General features: G+C 56.7%; 1 protein-coding gene across 1 annotated transcript in view; it reads right to left on the minus strand.

Annotated features, from left to right (window-relative positions):
- Positions 1-4,935: 4,935 nt before the first annotated feature.
- The window catches only part of SDK1 (sidekick cell adhesion molecule 1), an 826,099-nt gene continuing 816,146 nt past the window's right edge, over positions 4,936-14,888 (minus strand). Inside the window, exon 45 of the mRNA XM_049699672.1 lies at positions 4,936-8,554. Coding sequence (XP_049555629.1) covers positions 8,309-8,554 — 246 coding nt within the window. The 3' untranslated portion in view covers positions 4,936-8,308. The remainder of the gene's footprint in view (positions 8,555-14,888) is intronic.

The raw sequence follows: 14,888 nt of genomic DNA on the forward strand, positions 1-14,888 counted from the left end.
CACCCTGGGGCTGGCCTCCATTTCTCACTCAAGGTGCCCTGAGATGGTGGCGGTGGTGCCCACAGGAATAAACCGACCTAACATATCTTTGGAGTCCGCAAACCATCTTCCCACCCATTCTTCACTTAAGCCTCAAAATAACCTAGTTATATTAGGAAAAAACAAAAACAAAAAACCAGAGAGGATTAGTGAGTTTCCCAAGAGCACACGGCTAGGAAGTGGCCCGTTGTCTTCAATGCCTGTTGACGTCCAGTGCCCTGGATGCCGAGAGAGAGGATGGGCTCTGGGGAGCGGGGATGGGGAGAGGCCCAGTCAACTCAGAGCTCCAGCACTGCTCCATTGTTCTCTTTTTTACATGAAAAGATAATATATGTACCTGGTGAAAAATACAGAGGGTGCCAAGGTTAATCTCAATCCACCCTGGTCCCCCCCATTTTCGTCCCCTCTCTAGAGGTAACTGTTACCAAGTTCCTGTCCATCTTTCCGGAGACAGTCTCTCCACATTCTGCACTGGCGTATGTGCACATCTGCACGTGTGCAAACACACACACACACACGTGGGAGCACACTTATTTTTGCACAGCATGGTATAACTTGGAGATTGCCTTGCACCTGTGTGTGTAATTTCATCTTGTTGAAACAGCTGCGTAGTCTCCAGTGTGTGGATGTAGCAGGATTCTTTTCCTGCTTGGGTGAGTGGGCGCCACTGAGGTGGATGATGAAAGGGGAGCTCCCTGAGCTGCAGACAAGGTCCCCCTCGCTGGGGTCCCCACGAGGCTGTGTGGCCCCCTTTATCCATCACAGATGCCCCTGGAGGGCTTGCTGGGTTTCTGTCTGGTTTCTGTCACCCCTCATCTCTGGAGCTGCAAGTCCCCAATCTTCCTGCCCTCGACGTTCTCGAAAAAATGTTCCCGAAGACCAAGAGGGGTACAGGACTATCCCCCACAGGCTCCGGGGCTCCATCAGGTTTCTTCTTGGGCTCCCTTCGGGGCCCCATGGGGCTGTCTGGACCCCCAAGTCAGCAGACCAATTATGCTGTTTGCTGGTTGGAGAATCCCACAGAAACATTTTCAGGATGCCTTAGAAATCTGCATTTTTTAATTAAAATATTTGAGTCTGGATTAGATTCAACCCCATAATGTCGTTATTTGCTTACGACTGCAGAATATTGTCTTATCTGAGGAGAAGCAGGACGTTTTTAAGACTGCAGAGCCCAAAATTAACAGCTTGGAATTTTCACCCATGCTGGCTGTTAACTGACTCCAGCTATTAAAGGGAAAGAGACTTTGGCAAACCCTAAGGTCCTTGTACGAGCAAAGCCATGGACATGTTCAAATCATTTTAAAATAGGCGTCTGGCGAACCGATCGTGTTCGGAAAACAGGCCGGTTGATCAGAAGGTTTGCAAAAGCTTCTGCGGCTCCCAAATAAAGTATCTGAAAATGGTTTCACTTCATGACAAAACTAAACCTCTAAAGCTTACGTGCCAATGTCACAGAAATTGGCAACAACCATGTCAAGCTTCAGTTTTCTCCCGGGACGTCCGGGGAGGCCTCGTCACCAACCTCAGAGCCCCTCGTCGCTCTGCCTGTTCTTGGTGCTGGGGGGTCTCCGGTGCCCACAGGCGGGTGCTCTGGGAGATCAGCACTGGTGGAGGCGGAGAGAATCACTGCCTCCGTCCGGGGAGAAGGGTTCGGCTGTGGTGGAGGAAGGGGCACGTGTACACAGGGGGCGACTGGTCCCTGTTAACCATTTACCTGATGTTCTGGGTGGGTAGGCACAGCGATGCTGACTTAGAGGACACTTCGGGCTGGGCCATTTAAAAGTAGTTCATGAAAACTAAAAACAGAGCTACCGTATGATCCAGCAATCCCACTCCTGGGCATATATCCAGACAAAACTCTAATTCAAAAAGAGACATGCACCCCTATGTCATAGCAGCCCTATTCACAACAGCCAAGACGTGGAAGCAACCTAAATGTCCATCAACAGAGGAACAGATAAGGAAGACGTGGTACATATATACAATGGAATACTACTCAGCTGTAAAAAAGAATGAAATAATGCCATTCGCAGCAACGTGGATGCAACTAGAGATTATCATACTAAGTGAAGTAAGTCAGAAAGACAAATACCATATGATATCACTTATATGTGGAATCTAAAATGTGACACAAATGAACCTATCTATGAAACAGAAACAGAATCACGGACATAGAGAACAGCCTGGTGGTTGCCAAGGGGGAGGGGGTTGGGGGAGGGATGGACTGGGAGGTAGGGATGAGCAGATGTAAGCTTTTATATATAGAATGGATAACCGACAAGGTCCTACTATATAGCCCAGAGAAGTATATTCAGTATTAGTATTCAGTATTTGATACACCATAATGGAGAAGAATATTATAAAAAAGGAATGTAAAAAAAAAAAGTAAAGAACATCAATCAATCAAAAAAAAAAAAAAGGATAAAATGCAGTTCATGATTTTCACAGAGTGTTTTTTCCCCCCCAGAAATGCCTTGTTTTGTGGAAACACACATAAGGCGGCATCCACAGCTCGCTGTGCCCTAGCCCTTGCCCGCTTGGCACATCCTGTCTATAAGGTGGACCGTCCCTTTGTCCCAGCTGGAAACCAGGCCGTTCTGATTTGCTCCTGAGCCCAGCGAGGATGTGACTGCTCCCCTGGGGCTGAGGGCCCCCAGGTGTTGCTGCAGGAGCCCCCGGGGGGGCCTTACAGGGGCCCAGAGCTCGGCCTGGGGACCAGGACCCCTCCAGCTGCCAGCAGGGGCGTGGTCTCCAGCTAAGTTAAACAGGGGAACTTACTGAGAGGCTGTTGGGAGCCCTGGAATTGGCAGGAAGCAAGGCTGCTGTCGCAGCCGGGAGGAACCTCAGAGGCGCCTCTGCTTCTTCCCCTGCTTGGGGGCCTCATTCCCAGGAGGGGCACCTGCCCCCTCAGCCCCTCTTGGCTCACCTGTCTCCTGGGAGGTCGTCCTGCCCCAACAGTATCGCTCGGGGGACAGGCAACGCCCCAGGAGCAGCGAGGGTGCGTGGGGCAGGAGAGACACGTTCTAGGGCCCCCTCAGCCCCGAGCTTGCCCTGGGGGCCCAGCTCGTCTCAGAGTTGCCCTGCTGAGGGCAATGCCCGGGTCTTCGCCTGCTCATGGACTGGGCTCTCTGTGGAGGAGAGGACCCAGACCCCCAGCTCCTTCCAGAAGAAACCTGACCTCGCGGAGACGCAGGGCCCACCAGCCCGTGACGCCCACCTTCCACAGTGTGGGCTGGGCTCCGCGGGACTCAAAGCCCGGGAACAACGTGCTTCTCCCAGGAAGGTGTAGGCATCAAGGTGATGGCTCCCTCCCCTCCTGCAGAGAACGGAGAGGTCACACTGAGCTCACCCAGCCGGCTGGGTGCAGTAAGGGCTCCCCCCCGAGCCATTTTTCCTTCTTGGGGGAGGTCCATCTAACTGTCATCCAACAAGGTAATAGAGATTTCTTTTCTCTGTGATCACTGGTTGCATTTCTAAAGTTTTTAAATGAACTTTTCAGTAATAACAACAGTAACAGTAACAACGGCCAGGCTTTGCCTAGAACAGGCCAGATTGCGCAAGTGAACTGCTGCATTTTCTCTTTACTAACAAAGGAGAGACCCATGGCGGGGGGGGGGGGGGGGGGGGGGGGGGGGGGCGGGGAGAATAACTTCTGAGCTCCAGGTGCCTTTTTGTGCAGGTGTGGTCCCCACGCTGGACCCTGCGCTGTGTGCAGGGGGCCCTGCCTCCCTGAGGCCAGCTGTCCCTGACGGGAGGAAAGCTTGGGGAAGGCAGATGCCCTCTGGGAAGGCGGGCCGTGCAGCGCTTCTACCTGCTCTGCAGCCCCCGACTGCTTGGTCTGGACCCTGCCTCTGCCCCGTGTCCACCTGGGGCAAATGGCTGCACCCTGGGCGTGTTTCCTCGCCTGCAAAACGGGATCCTGACAGACCCACAGGGCACGGTGGACCCTGCGGATGGACGAAAGCAGAGCGCACTGCGCCACCCGGAAATGGTACCCTTCACACGGCAGCTGCGGCGTCCAAAATACTGCAACGTGGGCTGACCTTAAGTGCATATTTATGGGGGCGGAATGTAGGCAGACAATGTGGAGAACAGAGAGAAAATGAACTGTTCTCACCTCTGGCTTGTCAGTGTTTGCACAGGCCCCCTTGTCCCTCCTTCGACCCAGCCCCCGGGCCCCGTCCTCGCAGCGCATGTCCTCCTTGGTGGTACCTGGAATCACTCGGGCAGCGTTTCCCCCGAAAATTGGATGCCTGGGCCCAACCCCCAGAGGTTCTGTCTTCCTGGGCCTGGGTGTGGCCGGGCACTGGGATTTTTAAGCACCACGTGGAGAGCCGCGCTCTGAGGCTGGGAGGACCTGAGGCTGAGGGCAAAGACAAGCCCCTCCTGGACCCTGGCACCCACGGCACCTTGGCCCCAGGGCACACGGGCCCAGCTGGAAGGGGCGGGAAGGGCCTCAGGTTCCCGGAACCTGCTGGGCCTTCATGGAGAGGGGAGGGGAGGGTCCACCGGAGCGGGCAGTCTCCTCCCAGTCAAGGCTAAGTTTGGCAATGATCAGTCCCCCCTCCAGGCAGCTGTGGAGTCTTTGTGGGGTACTCCAGGCGGTGGGAGGCTGCTACTGAGGATGGCTGCTGGCCATGCCGGGGTGTGCGGGCCCCAGGCTGCTCGCCTCAGGCCCCTGGCCGCCTGGCCGGGCTGCTCCCCGGGCGTGCCTCTCCCCGGGAGATCTAAAACTGAACCCCTCTGACCTCACCTCCGCTGTGCGTCCACACCTGCATCTCCAGGAGGGGCCAGCGCGGCACTGGGCTGACGTTTCAATGTTCGATCCTACAGCCCTAGAATTCATGAGTCACTTTATCAACACTTGCTGAAGAAAATCACAGGCGCATAAGGACAAAATGATGCTTTTATTAAAAATCGTACCCATAGCACCTCCCTGTCTTCCTACAGTTTTTTTTTTTTAAGGAGGTCTGGTTTCTGCACAATTCCAGAAATCGCCGGGAAGACTTCAGGACTGACCTAAGCCCCCGATAAACCAGCAGGTGAGGCACGCACAGCAGACCAGCGCAGTTCCTGGATTTCTACCTGCTCCCACCTTTCGGAGGGTCCCCGCTACAGGGATGCTGAATCAAAGGGCCGCATCTGGATACGTGGATACGATCGCTCACTGGCACCAGGACTACAGTGTGCCAGGAATTCGTAAAAACGGAAAACCATGCTACAAACCCTTAGAAACATTATGCAAACACCATGCTTCAGTCCCGTCGTGGTCCAGGGCAGGCACAGCGCCACAAGGGGTTTACGGAGCGCGCGCCACCCTCCGCGGTCTCCCCCGAAGCTGCCCCACATCACGTCTCTTCCGCGACGACATTTACCGAGCGCTCCTTGAAAGCATGGCCAAGGAGGGGAGGCCTTGGTTTGGACCCATTTATTCAGAGGAGGAGATGCAGTCCAGGAGATGTGCCCCGCGGCCCGCTAACCACAGGGACGGCCCACAGCCCCGCCCGGCCGCTCACTGGTCTGGAAACCTGTGCCCGGAGTCCCCAGTGGGGACAGGAGCCCCGCGCAAACCCATCCCTGCCGCTCAGACAGAGAGCGCGGCCCTGCGGCTGCTTCGCTGCGGGTCCTCACGCGGAAGGGGCAGCTCGCCTGCCCATCACGGGGCCTTCGTCGGGGGACTCAGCGACAGCTGAGCGCGAGACACCTGAAGGGCACCATGGCTTGGAAGGCGCCAGGATAGAACACTCCTCCTTGCCTCGGTTAGAGAAATGGTGCTCGTCCTTTTTTTCAGAGCCGAGATTAAAATCCAGTATCCATTTTCCTATCCTGTGATTTTCTTTTTTCCTCCCTAAAGATGAGAGGTTAGGAATCGACGCTTCTCAACGCCCACACTACCTGGAGGCTGAAACCTAACCAGAGACACCCCACTCTTCCTCTGGTCCAGTAGCTCCCACGGCCCACAGTGCCGGTGCCACTGGGCGGAGTGCGGACGCCAATGCCCACCGCCGCCTCGGACCGCCTGTTCCGTCCCAAAGAAGTTCGCTCAGAGCAGAGAGAACACAGGAAGTATAATGACCCTGGGGAAAAAGGCGTCGTGTTGTCACAAAAGCCCAAAAGCCAAAAACACGCCTCAAACCAAGCCGTCCCCACGCTAGGACGTTTCAGCACTTTCCCGTATATAAAGCAATGGACGTATGGCTTAGAGAGCAGAGCGCGGAAGGCAGTGTTTCTCCACGTTCTCTGTCCGTCGCTTGTCTTCCGAGAAATTCGAGCTGCAGCCTTGGGGCTTCCTGTCCACTTCCCCGTCTGGGACCGAGAGGACCGAGGTGGCTGGTCCTGTGCCCTGGGTGGGTCCCGTCCAGGGAGCGATTCTCATGCAGGAGAGCCTTTGGGCAGAGCGTCTAGGATTTTTGGTTTAGAACGTTTCCCCTCTACACAGAAAAGGAAGGAAGGAACGGAGGGAGGGAGGGAGGTAGGAAGGAAGGAAGGGAAGAAGAAAAGAGAGAAGGAAGGAGGAGGAGAGAGAGAAAGGAACCTTTCCACACCTCCTACTTCTACTTTTAGAGAAACTGAAAGGGTTTTTTTTACCCAACACAAACTCTCAAACAGAAGAGGCCTTTTTTCAGCAACACAAAACTCTCCTTGGTCTCCTGGGGATACCGCACCCAGCAACTCTGAAATCAGAGGGTTAAGACAGCCCTCTGCCCGGAGGAGGCGTGGGAAGAAGGGACCCCGCAGACCGCGTGACCCGCGGGTGGCCACGAGACTGGCTCCCCGTGGCGTGGGTGGCTGGCCCAGCCCTTCCCCCCTTGGGGACCTGCAGGCCCGTCCTGTGCCCTGGGGGGTGTGGACAGGCTCCGGCTGACCGGGCTGCCGGCGGCAGGGTCCTTCTGCAGTGCCCCCCCCGGAGGGGTGGGGCACACCCCCCGCTGACAGCAGCAGCGCTCCCGGTACATCTGGCCCTGGGACCACGGCTTGACCACGTGTACCTCACACACCTTTTGCAAAAAATGATGTGATGGGCTAGAGGCAGAGCTACGGTTTGGAGTTTCAAAATAGTTCACGCTATTTCCATTTAGCTAAGAAACGAAAACAAAACAGTAACAATTAAAGTAAAAAACGGTTTCCAGAAAATCCATTAAGGCTAAGAGCTGGCCTGGGGTCGGGAAAGGGACAGCCACACCAGTCATGGCAGCGGCGGGAACCCGGAGGCCCCAGGCCACGCGCGCTCCAAGGAAAGCCGCGGGCCACGCGCACGGCAGGGCCTGGCAGGCACGGGGGGCGGGGGGAGGGGCTGGGGACCCCGTCTTCTCAGAGCCGTTTTGCTATACTTGGAGACACTGTCGCTCTTCGTCTTTCCCATGTACAAAGCTAAACAATTAATAAAAAGGCACCTGGAGACAGCTGAGACTCATTCATTTCATATGACATATTTTAAAAAAAGATAAAAAGATTTTAAAAATACTCTGGTTAACAATGCACACCTCGTAACACAGCGAGTGATTCTGCAGCCGCTGCCGCGTTCGCTCGGGTTGGCGGGCTGGCCGTGTGCTGTGCTGTCAGGGAAGGAGCGAGCTTGCCGAGGGCCACGGCGGTGGCTCCCAGCAGGGGTGCTTCCTGCTCCTGTGCTGCAAGGTCGAAAGGAAGAAAGGAAGGGGGAGCCCCGAATATTTCACCCCTGGAAGGACGCCGAACGGAACCTTGGAATCTGTGGCCCCACGGCCTGGAACCTTAAAGCCGATTCCTCGCCTACAAACTGCCGAGTGAGAATATTTCAGAGATGGACGCCCTTGGGTCCGGAGGCCCTGAGCCTGGGTCACACACATGCTCTTCGCACGCCAGAGACGGAGACGGTGGGATGGAGCCCCAGGCGGGCCGCTGGTTCTCAGGCAGGGGTTAGAGAAGAGAAGGGAGCGGCCTGCAAGAGGCGCGGCCTCCCTGGACCCCCGTCTCCCACCCCCAGCCTTCCTAGTCGGCGCAGAATGGAGAAGCCCGGGTCCCGAGGGCTCAGGTCTTCCCAGGTCGGGGTGACGAGCCCTTGCACCAGTGAAACACACCTTCTCGTAAAAAGAAAAGAAAAACAAAGAAACCCGCTTCCTGCAGCGATGTTACAAAAAGCCAGTAAAAAAAAACTTTCCTAATTGCAATCTCGCGTTCGCAAGTGGGTAAAATCAATCATCAGGCGTCAGATCCTCTTAAACCCAAGCTGGAGCCCAGTTCCCGGAGCTGACTGTCTTAACAAGGGTCGCCGCGGGGTCGGTGCCGCTCACACGAAGGACGAGAAGCCGGTGAGCGGAGTCCGGGCGCTGTGGGCGGCGGGCGCGAACACGGCGCTCTGCGTGGTGACCACCGCGCGCGGGGCCGGCCCGGCCTCGGCCCCCGCCACCGCCTCGTACCTGTGCGGGGCCGCGCCCGCGCGCCGCTTCCACGAGTTGTAGTAGGTGGGGTCGCTCAGGTAGTGGTTGACGAAGGAGTGCTGGGGGAGCGCGTCCTCGGACTCGGACTCGGTGCCCTGCGGATAGACGGATGGACAGCGAGGCGTCAGCCAGGCGGCCGGGGGGCTGGGGGGAGCTCAGGGGGCCCGTGGACACTGGGGCGGTCACAGACGGGGGGAGCTATGCGGGAGCGTGGCCGTGGGCAGCAGGGCTGAGCGGGGAACAGGAAGGGCCAGGAAGGGGACCAGTACTGGCCGCCCACGGTGGGATGGTGCCGGTCACCTGTTTCCTCCCACTTCCCCCACCCCAGACCTCCTACACTCCACACAAGCCGCGCATGGAACCCCCGGACCACCCCCCAAGAGACCCGGGCTGAGCTTGCGCCAAGCCAGGCAATGTGCTGTCTCACTGCCCTTGAGCCTCTGCTCCCCAGCCCATCACTGTGCCTGAGCCCGTCCCCGGAGGGTCTGCATTGCACTCGTGCTCCAGGAGAGGTCTACACCCCATCTCCCGCCCAAGGAGAGGTCTACACTCCATCTCCCACCCAGGAGAGGTCTACACCCCATCTCCCACCCAGGAGAGGTCTACACCCCATCTCCCACCCAGGAGAGGTCTACACCCCATCTCCCACCCAGGAGAGGTCTACACTCCATCTCCCACCCAGGAGAGGTCTACACCCCATCTCCCGCCCAAGGAGAGGTCTACACTCCATCTCCCACCCAGGAGAGGTCTACACCCCATCTCCCACCCAGGAGAGGTCTACACCCCATCTCCCACCCAGGAGAGGTCTACACCCCATCTCCCACCCAGGAGAGGTCTACACATCACTCCCACCCAGGAGAGGTCTACACCCCATCTCCCACCCAGGAGAGGTCTACACTCCATCTCCCACCCAGGAGAGGTCTACACCCCATCTCCCACCCAGGAGAGGTCTACACAGCACTCCCACCCAGGAGAGGTCTACACCCCATCTCCCACCCAAGGAGAGGTCTACACTCCATCTCCCACCCAGGAGAGGTCTACACCCCATCTCCCGCCCAAGGAGAGGTCTACACTCCATCTCCCACCCAGGAGAGGTCTACACCCCATCTCCCACCCAGGAGAGGTCTACACAGCACTCCCACCCAGGAGAGGTCTACACTCCATCTCCCACCCAGGAGAGGTCTACACAGCCTCAAGGGGATGGTGTGTATCCTCGCAGTGCAGAGTACAGAAGAGCACGGGAATGTGGAAGGCCTAGGGGCCATAGCCTGCCCAAGACCGTGACGCAGGCTCCCACAGACCAATGGGATCCCATCCTGAGCTTGAGAGGGGGTGAGGAGGAGGTCTGTCCTTCATGGGACACACATTTCCAGGGAATGTCACGTCCATGCCGATCTCCGAGGGGAGGTTGCCAAGAAAGGACACCGTAAATGAACGTGGTGTCGTGGTGTCTGAAGTGCTACGGGCCCCTCCCTCTCCAGGCACTGAGGGACCTGACCCCTCACCATGCGGCCCCCGAGCAGCTGGTGGAGGAAGTGGGCCACCCATTGACGGCTCAAGATCAGTCCCTCTGAGGGTCTTTCCCCCCTTTTCTTTCTACAAAACAAAGCAGCAGTTTCTAGTAAGAGCATTTAGCCCGCACCGTTTCTATGTTCATTTTCTTGAAGTAAAACTCTGTGCCGTGTACTGTGTGGTCTTGGGAGTGGATTTTCAGTGCTGGAAGGTCGGCTGATCCAGACAGTGGAGGCCGAAGTGTTTTCCCAGAGCAGGGAGGGCTCCCGGTTCCCCTGTCCCAGACCTGCCAGGCGGTGCCGGGGCCCCTCCCCTGACTCCTGGGAGCTTCCTGCCCCCTGGTGGGTGGGGATGGTACCCAGGCTGGCCGGGCTCTGCTGTGAGGACCCGCACCCAAGACGCTCCCCAGACCCTGAAAGCACAGGGGTTCCTCCCCGCGCCTGCTACCCTGGACCTCACAGAGGCCACCTTCCATGTGCCAAAAATGGGTCTGCAGGCACGGTGGCTTCCGGCCTTTCAAGTTCAGGGAGGGGACAGGAATCGTGGCCGAGTAAAGCCCCTCCCCTCGCGGGGCACCCTGCCAGGTGAAGGTCGCCGTGGGCAGTGGGCGGGTGACTGGCTGGTCCCTCACACTCCAGCCGCCCACGGGCAGGGCGCCTCCCCGCTGGGCTCCAGGGCCGAGCCTTCAAGGGTTCAGTCACACCTGCCCTTTTTCCTCTCCCCGCAGGGTGACGGAGGCCTGGGTGGTATAAAGGACTGAGTGTCCCCCTAATGCTGGCTCAGAATCTCCGGGGAAGTCTTGGAAGAGCACAGCTTCCTGGGTGGCGGCTCCCGCTCTGCTCTCCTGACTCAGTGGGTCTGGGATGGGGCCCTGGAACGTGTATTCCCTGGAGGCTCTGGGAGGATTCTGAGCAGTGGCCAGGCTGGGGTGCGGGCAGGGGAGGAGGGGACAGTCGCCTTCCGGCCTTCACCTGGGGAGCAGCATTCTGTGCTGTGAGAGCGGGCGGCCTCTTGGCTGTGCAGACACCCCTCGTGTGCATACGGTGGAGCCAGAGACTTCTGGGATTTTTCAGACACAGACTGAAACCCTTGCTCTAAATGGAATATTTACATAAAGTAGCAACGGTGAGTCACAGATCTGGGAATTCTCAGGACGTTAAATGTAAACCATCTGTGTTGTGACATCATACATGGCTGAGGCAGAGCTCCTGGAAACGGGGGCTGACAAAAACGCCCTCCCAACACATCCCAGAGGTGGAGGACAGCTCCTCCATCATGACAGCGATGCCGAGAGGCAGCACAGGCTTCTTTCCTGTGGACACTGCTCACAACAGAGTAGCCTCGTGCCACCTCTGTCGCTGCACCATGACCCTGCGAGGTGGGAGTGAGGATTCCGGCTTATGGATGAAAAAGGGCTGTGTGGGCCCTGGGCGGCGTGGGAGCCTCCCCTGAGCCTGGCCACCCAGGCCTCGGGGTTCCCGGCTCCAAGCCCCTCCTGCACAGCAGCTGAACAGGCTCACCACCCCCTAGACGTCAGTCCCAAGCCCATGATGCACTGAAAACCAAAGGCTGTTTTTGCAACTTGTTTGGAGGCAGAGCCTGACCTGCGTCGAGCTCAAGTGCCGCGGACCCCGAGCTGAACTGCTGGGAGGCCGTCCGGTGTGGATGTCCTCAGGGGTTGCTGCAGAAACACGAGTGGGTTCCGCGAGAGTGCCCCCCGGCCCCGCTGGGGATGTGACCCGATACGGGACTCAGCCCCAACCTGAGAAACGCGCAGTTCTCGAAAGTGCATCTTTTTCAGATAAGAGGTCAGGCACCTGCATGGGTGGCGGGTGGTTAAGATTCATCTTCATCTGTTTTCTAGAGGCCTTGAGGGGCTTACGAGGCCAAGCTCTGTGTAAACTCAGAGAAAGGAGGACAGAGCTCGTGGAGAGAAGCCGAGGAATCTGTTATCAGTCCCTGAGTTGGGTCTGTCACTTCTTCAGACACTGATTTTGGTTCTAAATTTCCTGAAGCTCAGGGGAAGGAAGACACCGAAGCCCTCTTTCCTCACGAGGAATTCACGGAATGTTCAGGATTGGACGACAGCAATATGGCTCCTGGTTTCACAGACGGGGTCAGGGTTTATGATGAGCTGAAGACTGAACGTTAAGATTCAAGATTTCACCCTTCAGTGTTTGGGGTCCTCCCCACCCACCGTCCCAACCACGTGAGGACGAATGTGAGAAGTCGCGATTGGGTTCCATCTCATTTTGTGTTGGAGAGAATGGAGGCCCACAGAGGCAGTGACCATGTCAGGGTCATACTGGCTGGGGACAGAGTGGGGGCAGACCCAGCTCTGGCATCGCAGCCCAGGTGGCAGAGACAGAGGCTTCTCAGTAACCCTTCGGGGCCGCCTTCAACCCCAGCTGTATAAAAGGTTAGAGACACTTCCATGGGTGGGTCTCACACCAGGTCTCTCCAGTGACGGAAAGGCCATCATATGCGGCGGTCACTCGTTTTATAAACACGTCCCACACCCAGGGGGTGTCCCGGGGCACTTCTCTCCCCTCTTTCTACCCTTGTCCCCCCTCCTGCAGCTGTTCAGGATGTGGGGAAGCCGGGTTCACAGTCACCGAGGGACCGAGGTGCGGCCTGGAAGGGGGCTCTGCGTTCCTGCAGGAGCCAGCACTTCTCAGAGTATGTCCAGCGCTGCTTCGGGAATGAACACATCACGTGTCCCACACTCATGTGTATGTCCACGTGATTAACAAAATGTAGTTCCACTGGAGACCTCTAGTAGCTATGTGTCCTCTAGGCCTGTGACAAATGTGGGCACTAAGAGGCCCTGGCAGGAGACAGTCGGGGTCGGCTGTCCAGCTCACAGTGATGTCCCAGTGTTTGCGTCTGAAGTGTGACCCTTTGAAGGAAGTGACCCTTGTCCCACCTTTCCCTGTGACATGGGCTGAAGGGTTTGACCCTCAGAAAGCAGTGACTGGCTAATGGGTGGGCATGCGGCTTAAGCTGAGCCAGTCAGAACCTGCCCTGGGATTTTTCCCACTGCATCTGTAAGGGCAGAGTGCTTCATGTGGGGACCAAGCTGGGCGGCTGGCAGCCTTGAGTGGCAGGGCTGCAGGTCCAGCCGAGTGGTCCCAAAAGCCACTGTGAGAGATGGTTTTGATAACCATCGTGCAGAAAGGAGAGGAGAGACTAAGAGCTGCTCCTTTAGCTTCTTCCTGTTCATTTAGGGAGAGTGAGAGGTACCCAGGTCTCATGACACACGAGGGCGGGGTCGGGGGCGGGGGTGAGGGCGGAGGCGGGGGTGAGGGCGAGGGCGGGGGCGGGGGTGAGGGCGGAGGCGGGGCCTCCTGGCTCCTGCTCAGGTCTTGCCTTTGCCTTCACAAGAAGGCACTGAATTAAAATGCCATTCGTCCTTCTGCTGCCTGCCCTGCTTATTGTTTATATGACATTATTATTTTTTCATGAGGATGTATTTTAGTGATTTAGAATTATTGACACAAAGGAAACACTGCAGGGTCTTTTTTTTAAGTTTCCTGTGTGATAATGAAATAGCGTTGTGTGTTGGTTTCCCAGGAAACCGTAGAAGGCCAGCCTGTGATTGGATGTGCTGGCAGACGGACTGTGAGAGTTTCTAAAGGTGCATGGACGCCTGGCAAGCTGCTAATAGAGATAATCTCAGCACTTTGGGTACTATATGGGCGAGATGAAAGGCTCAAACATTATTAGGGAATTAATTAAGCAGGAGGGGGTTGGTCTAAGTTGGTTGGAGGAGAGATCTTGAAAACTGTTTCTTTGGATTTCGAAAACAATTTTTAAGATGCGATTTGAACAGTAGCCCTGATGTAATTCAGAAGCATCTGTGCGATAAGACAGAGACAGAGCCTCTTTTTCCTAAACAGAGGTACACAGAGAGACACAGCACGTGTCATGTGACGCTGATGGCCTAATTCAGAGCAACTCTGATCAGTCAGGTTGGTGTGCACCTGTGAACGGATTCTTAGAATTTTCACTTGAGCAATATTTCTGAAAATTGGGAGAAAAGGATGGCATCACTATTTTTTTTTTTAGTGAAATATTAGCTTTGCAAAAGAGCTCTTCCGGCCAAGACCTCATAGGGTTTCTGGCTCTGGAGGAGCGGGTGGACAGGAAGGGAGGTCAGGAGACCCCGCCCCAGTCAACCAATCATCAATACAAAGATCCTTCCAGGACGGTCACAGGAGCCAGCAGGTCCTCTCCCTAGTGGAACAATGATTTAACTGGGGAAAATGATCTTATAAACGTTTAGAGTCCCTGGAATTGGTGCCAAGGGCATATAGCAAAGGGGGGAAGACTTACTGCAGAAAATCTAAAATCACTAAAACTAGCAAGCGTCTGAGCCACTTGACCTATGATTTGCCCCCCCCCCCGCCCCGCCCCTCAGCCCAGGGTGACAGAAGCTCCACTCTGAGCACATGTGGCCAAGAAGACCCAGCCCCTAGTCAAGCAATTTGGTTCGACCTGGAGCAGGAAGCTGCCGGCATTTCTCATCCAACTGCCCGCCCCCAGCTCCGCAGTGCAGAACTCTATGCCAGGCAGGTATGGCCAAGAGAACTGGGCTTCCTTCCCTCACGCAGCCTTCGCTGGGAGGCTGGACGATGTGCGTCAGGCACAGCAGGTCGAGAATACTGAGCCCTGATCGCCCCCACCCCAGCCGGCCAGGACGGAAGAAGTTCCACACTGCCCAGAAGACCAGGGGCTGCCGTCTCCACCCAGCACCCCACTGGTTCAGCAAGTGCGTCACTATGGAGAAGAGGGCTGTTGGCCCCACTCCAGCTTTGGTGCTGTGACACAGAGGTCCTGCTAGGGGGAGAGTCAGTCCTTAAGAATAGAGAGCTCCCCTGCTCTGCCCGAGGGGAATGTCTGTATTTGGACCAGAGC

Source organism: Orcinus orca, chromosome 16, assembly GCF_937001465.1.
Source record: "Orcinus orca chromosome 16, mOrcOrc1.1, whole genome shotgun sequence".
NCBI classification, from domain to species: Eukaryota; Metazoa; Chordata; class Mammalia; order Artiodactyla; family Delphinidae; genus Orcinus; species Orcinus orca.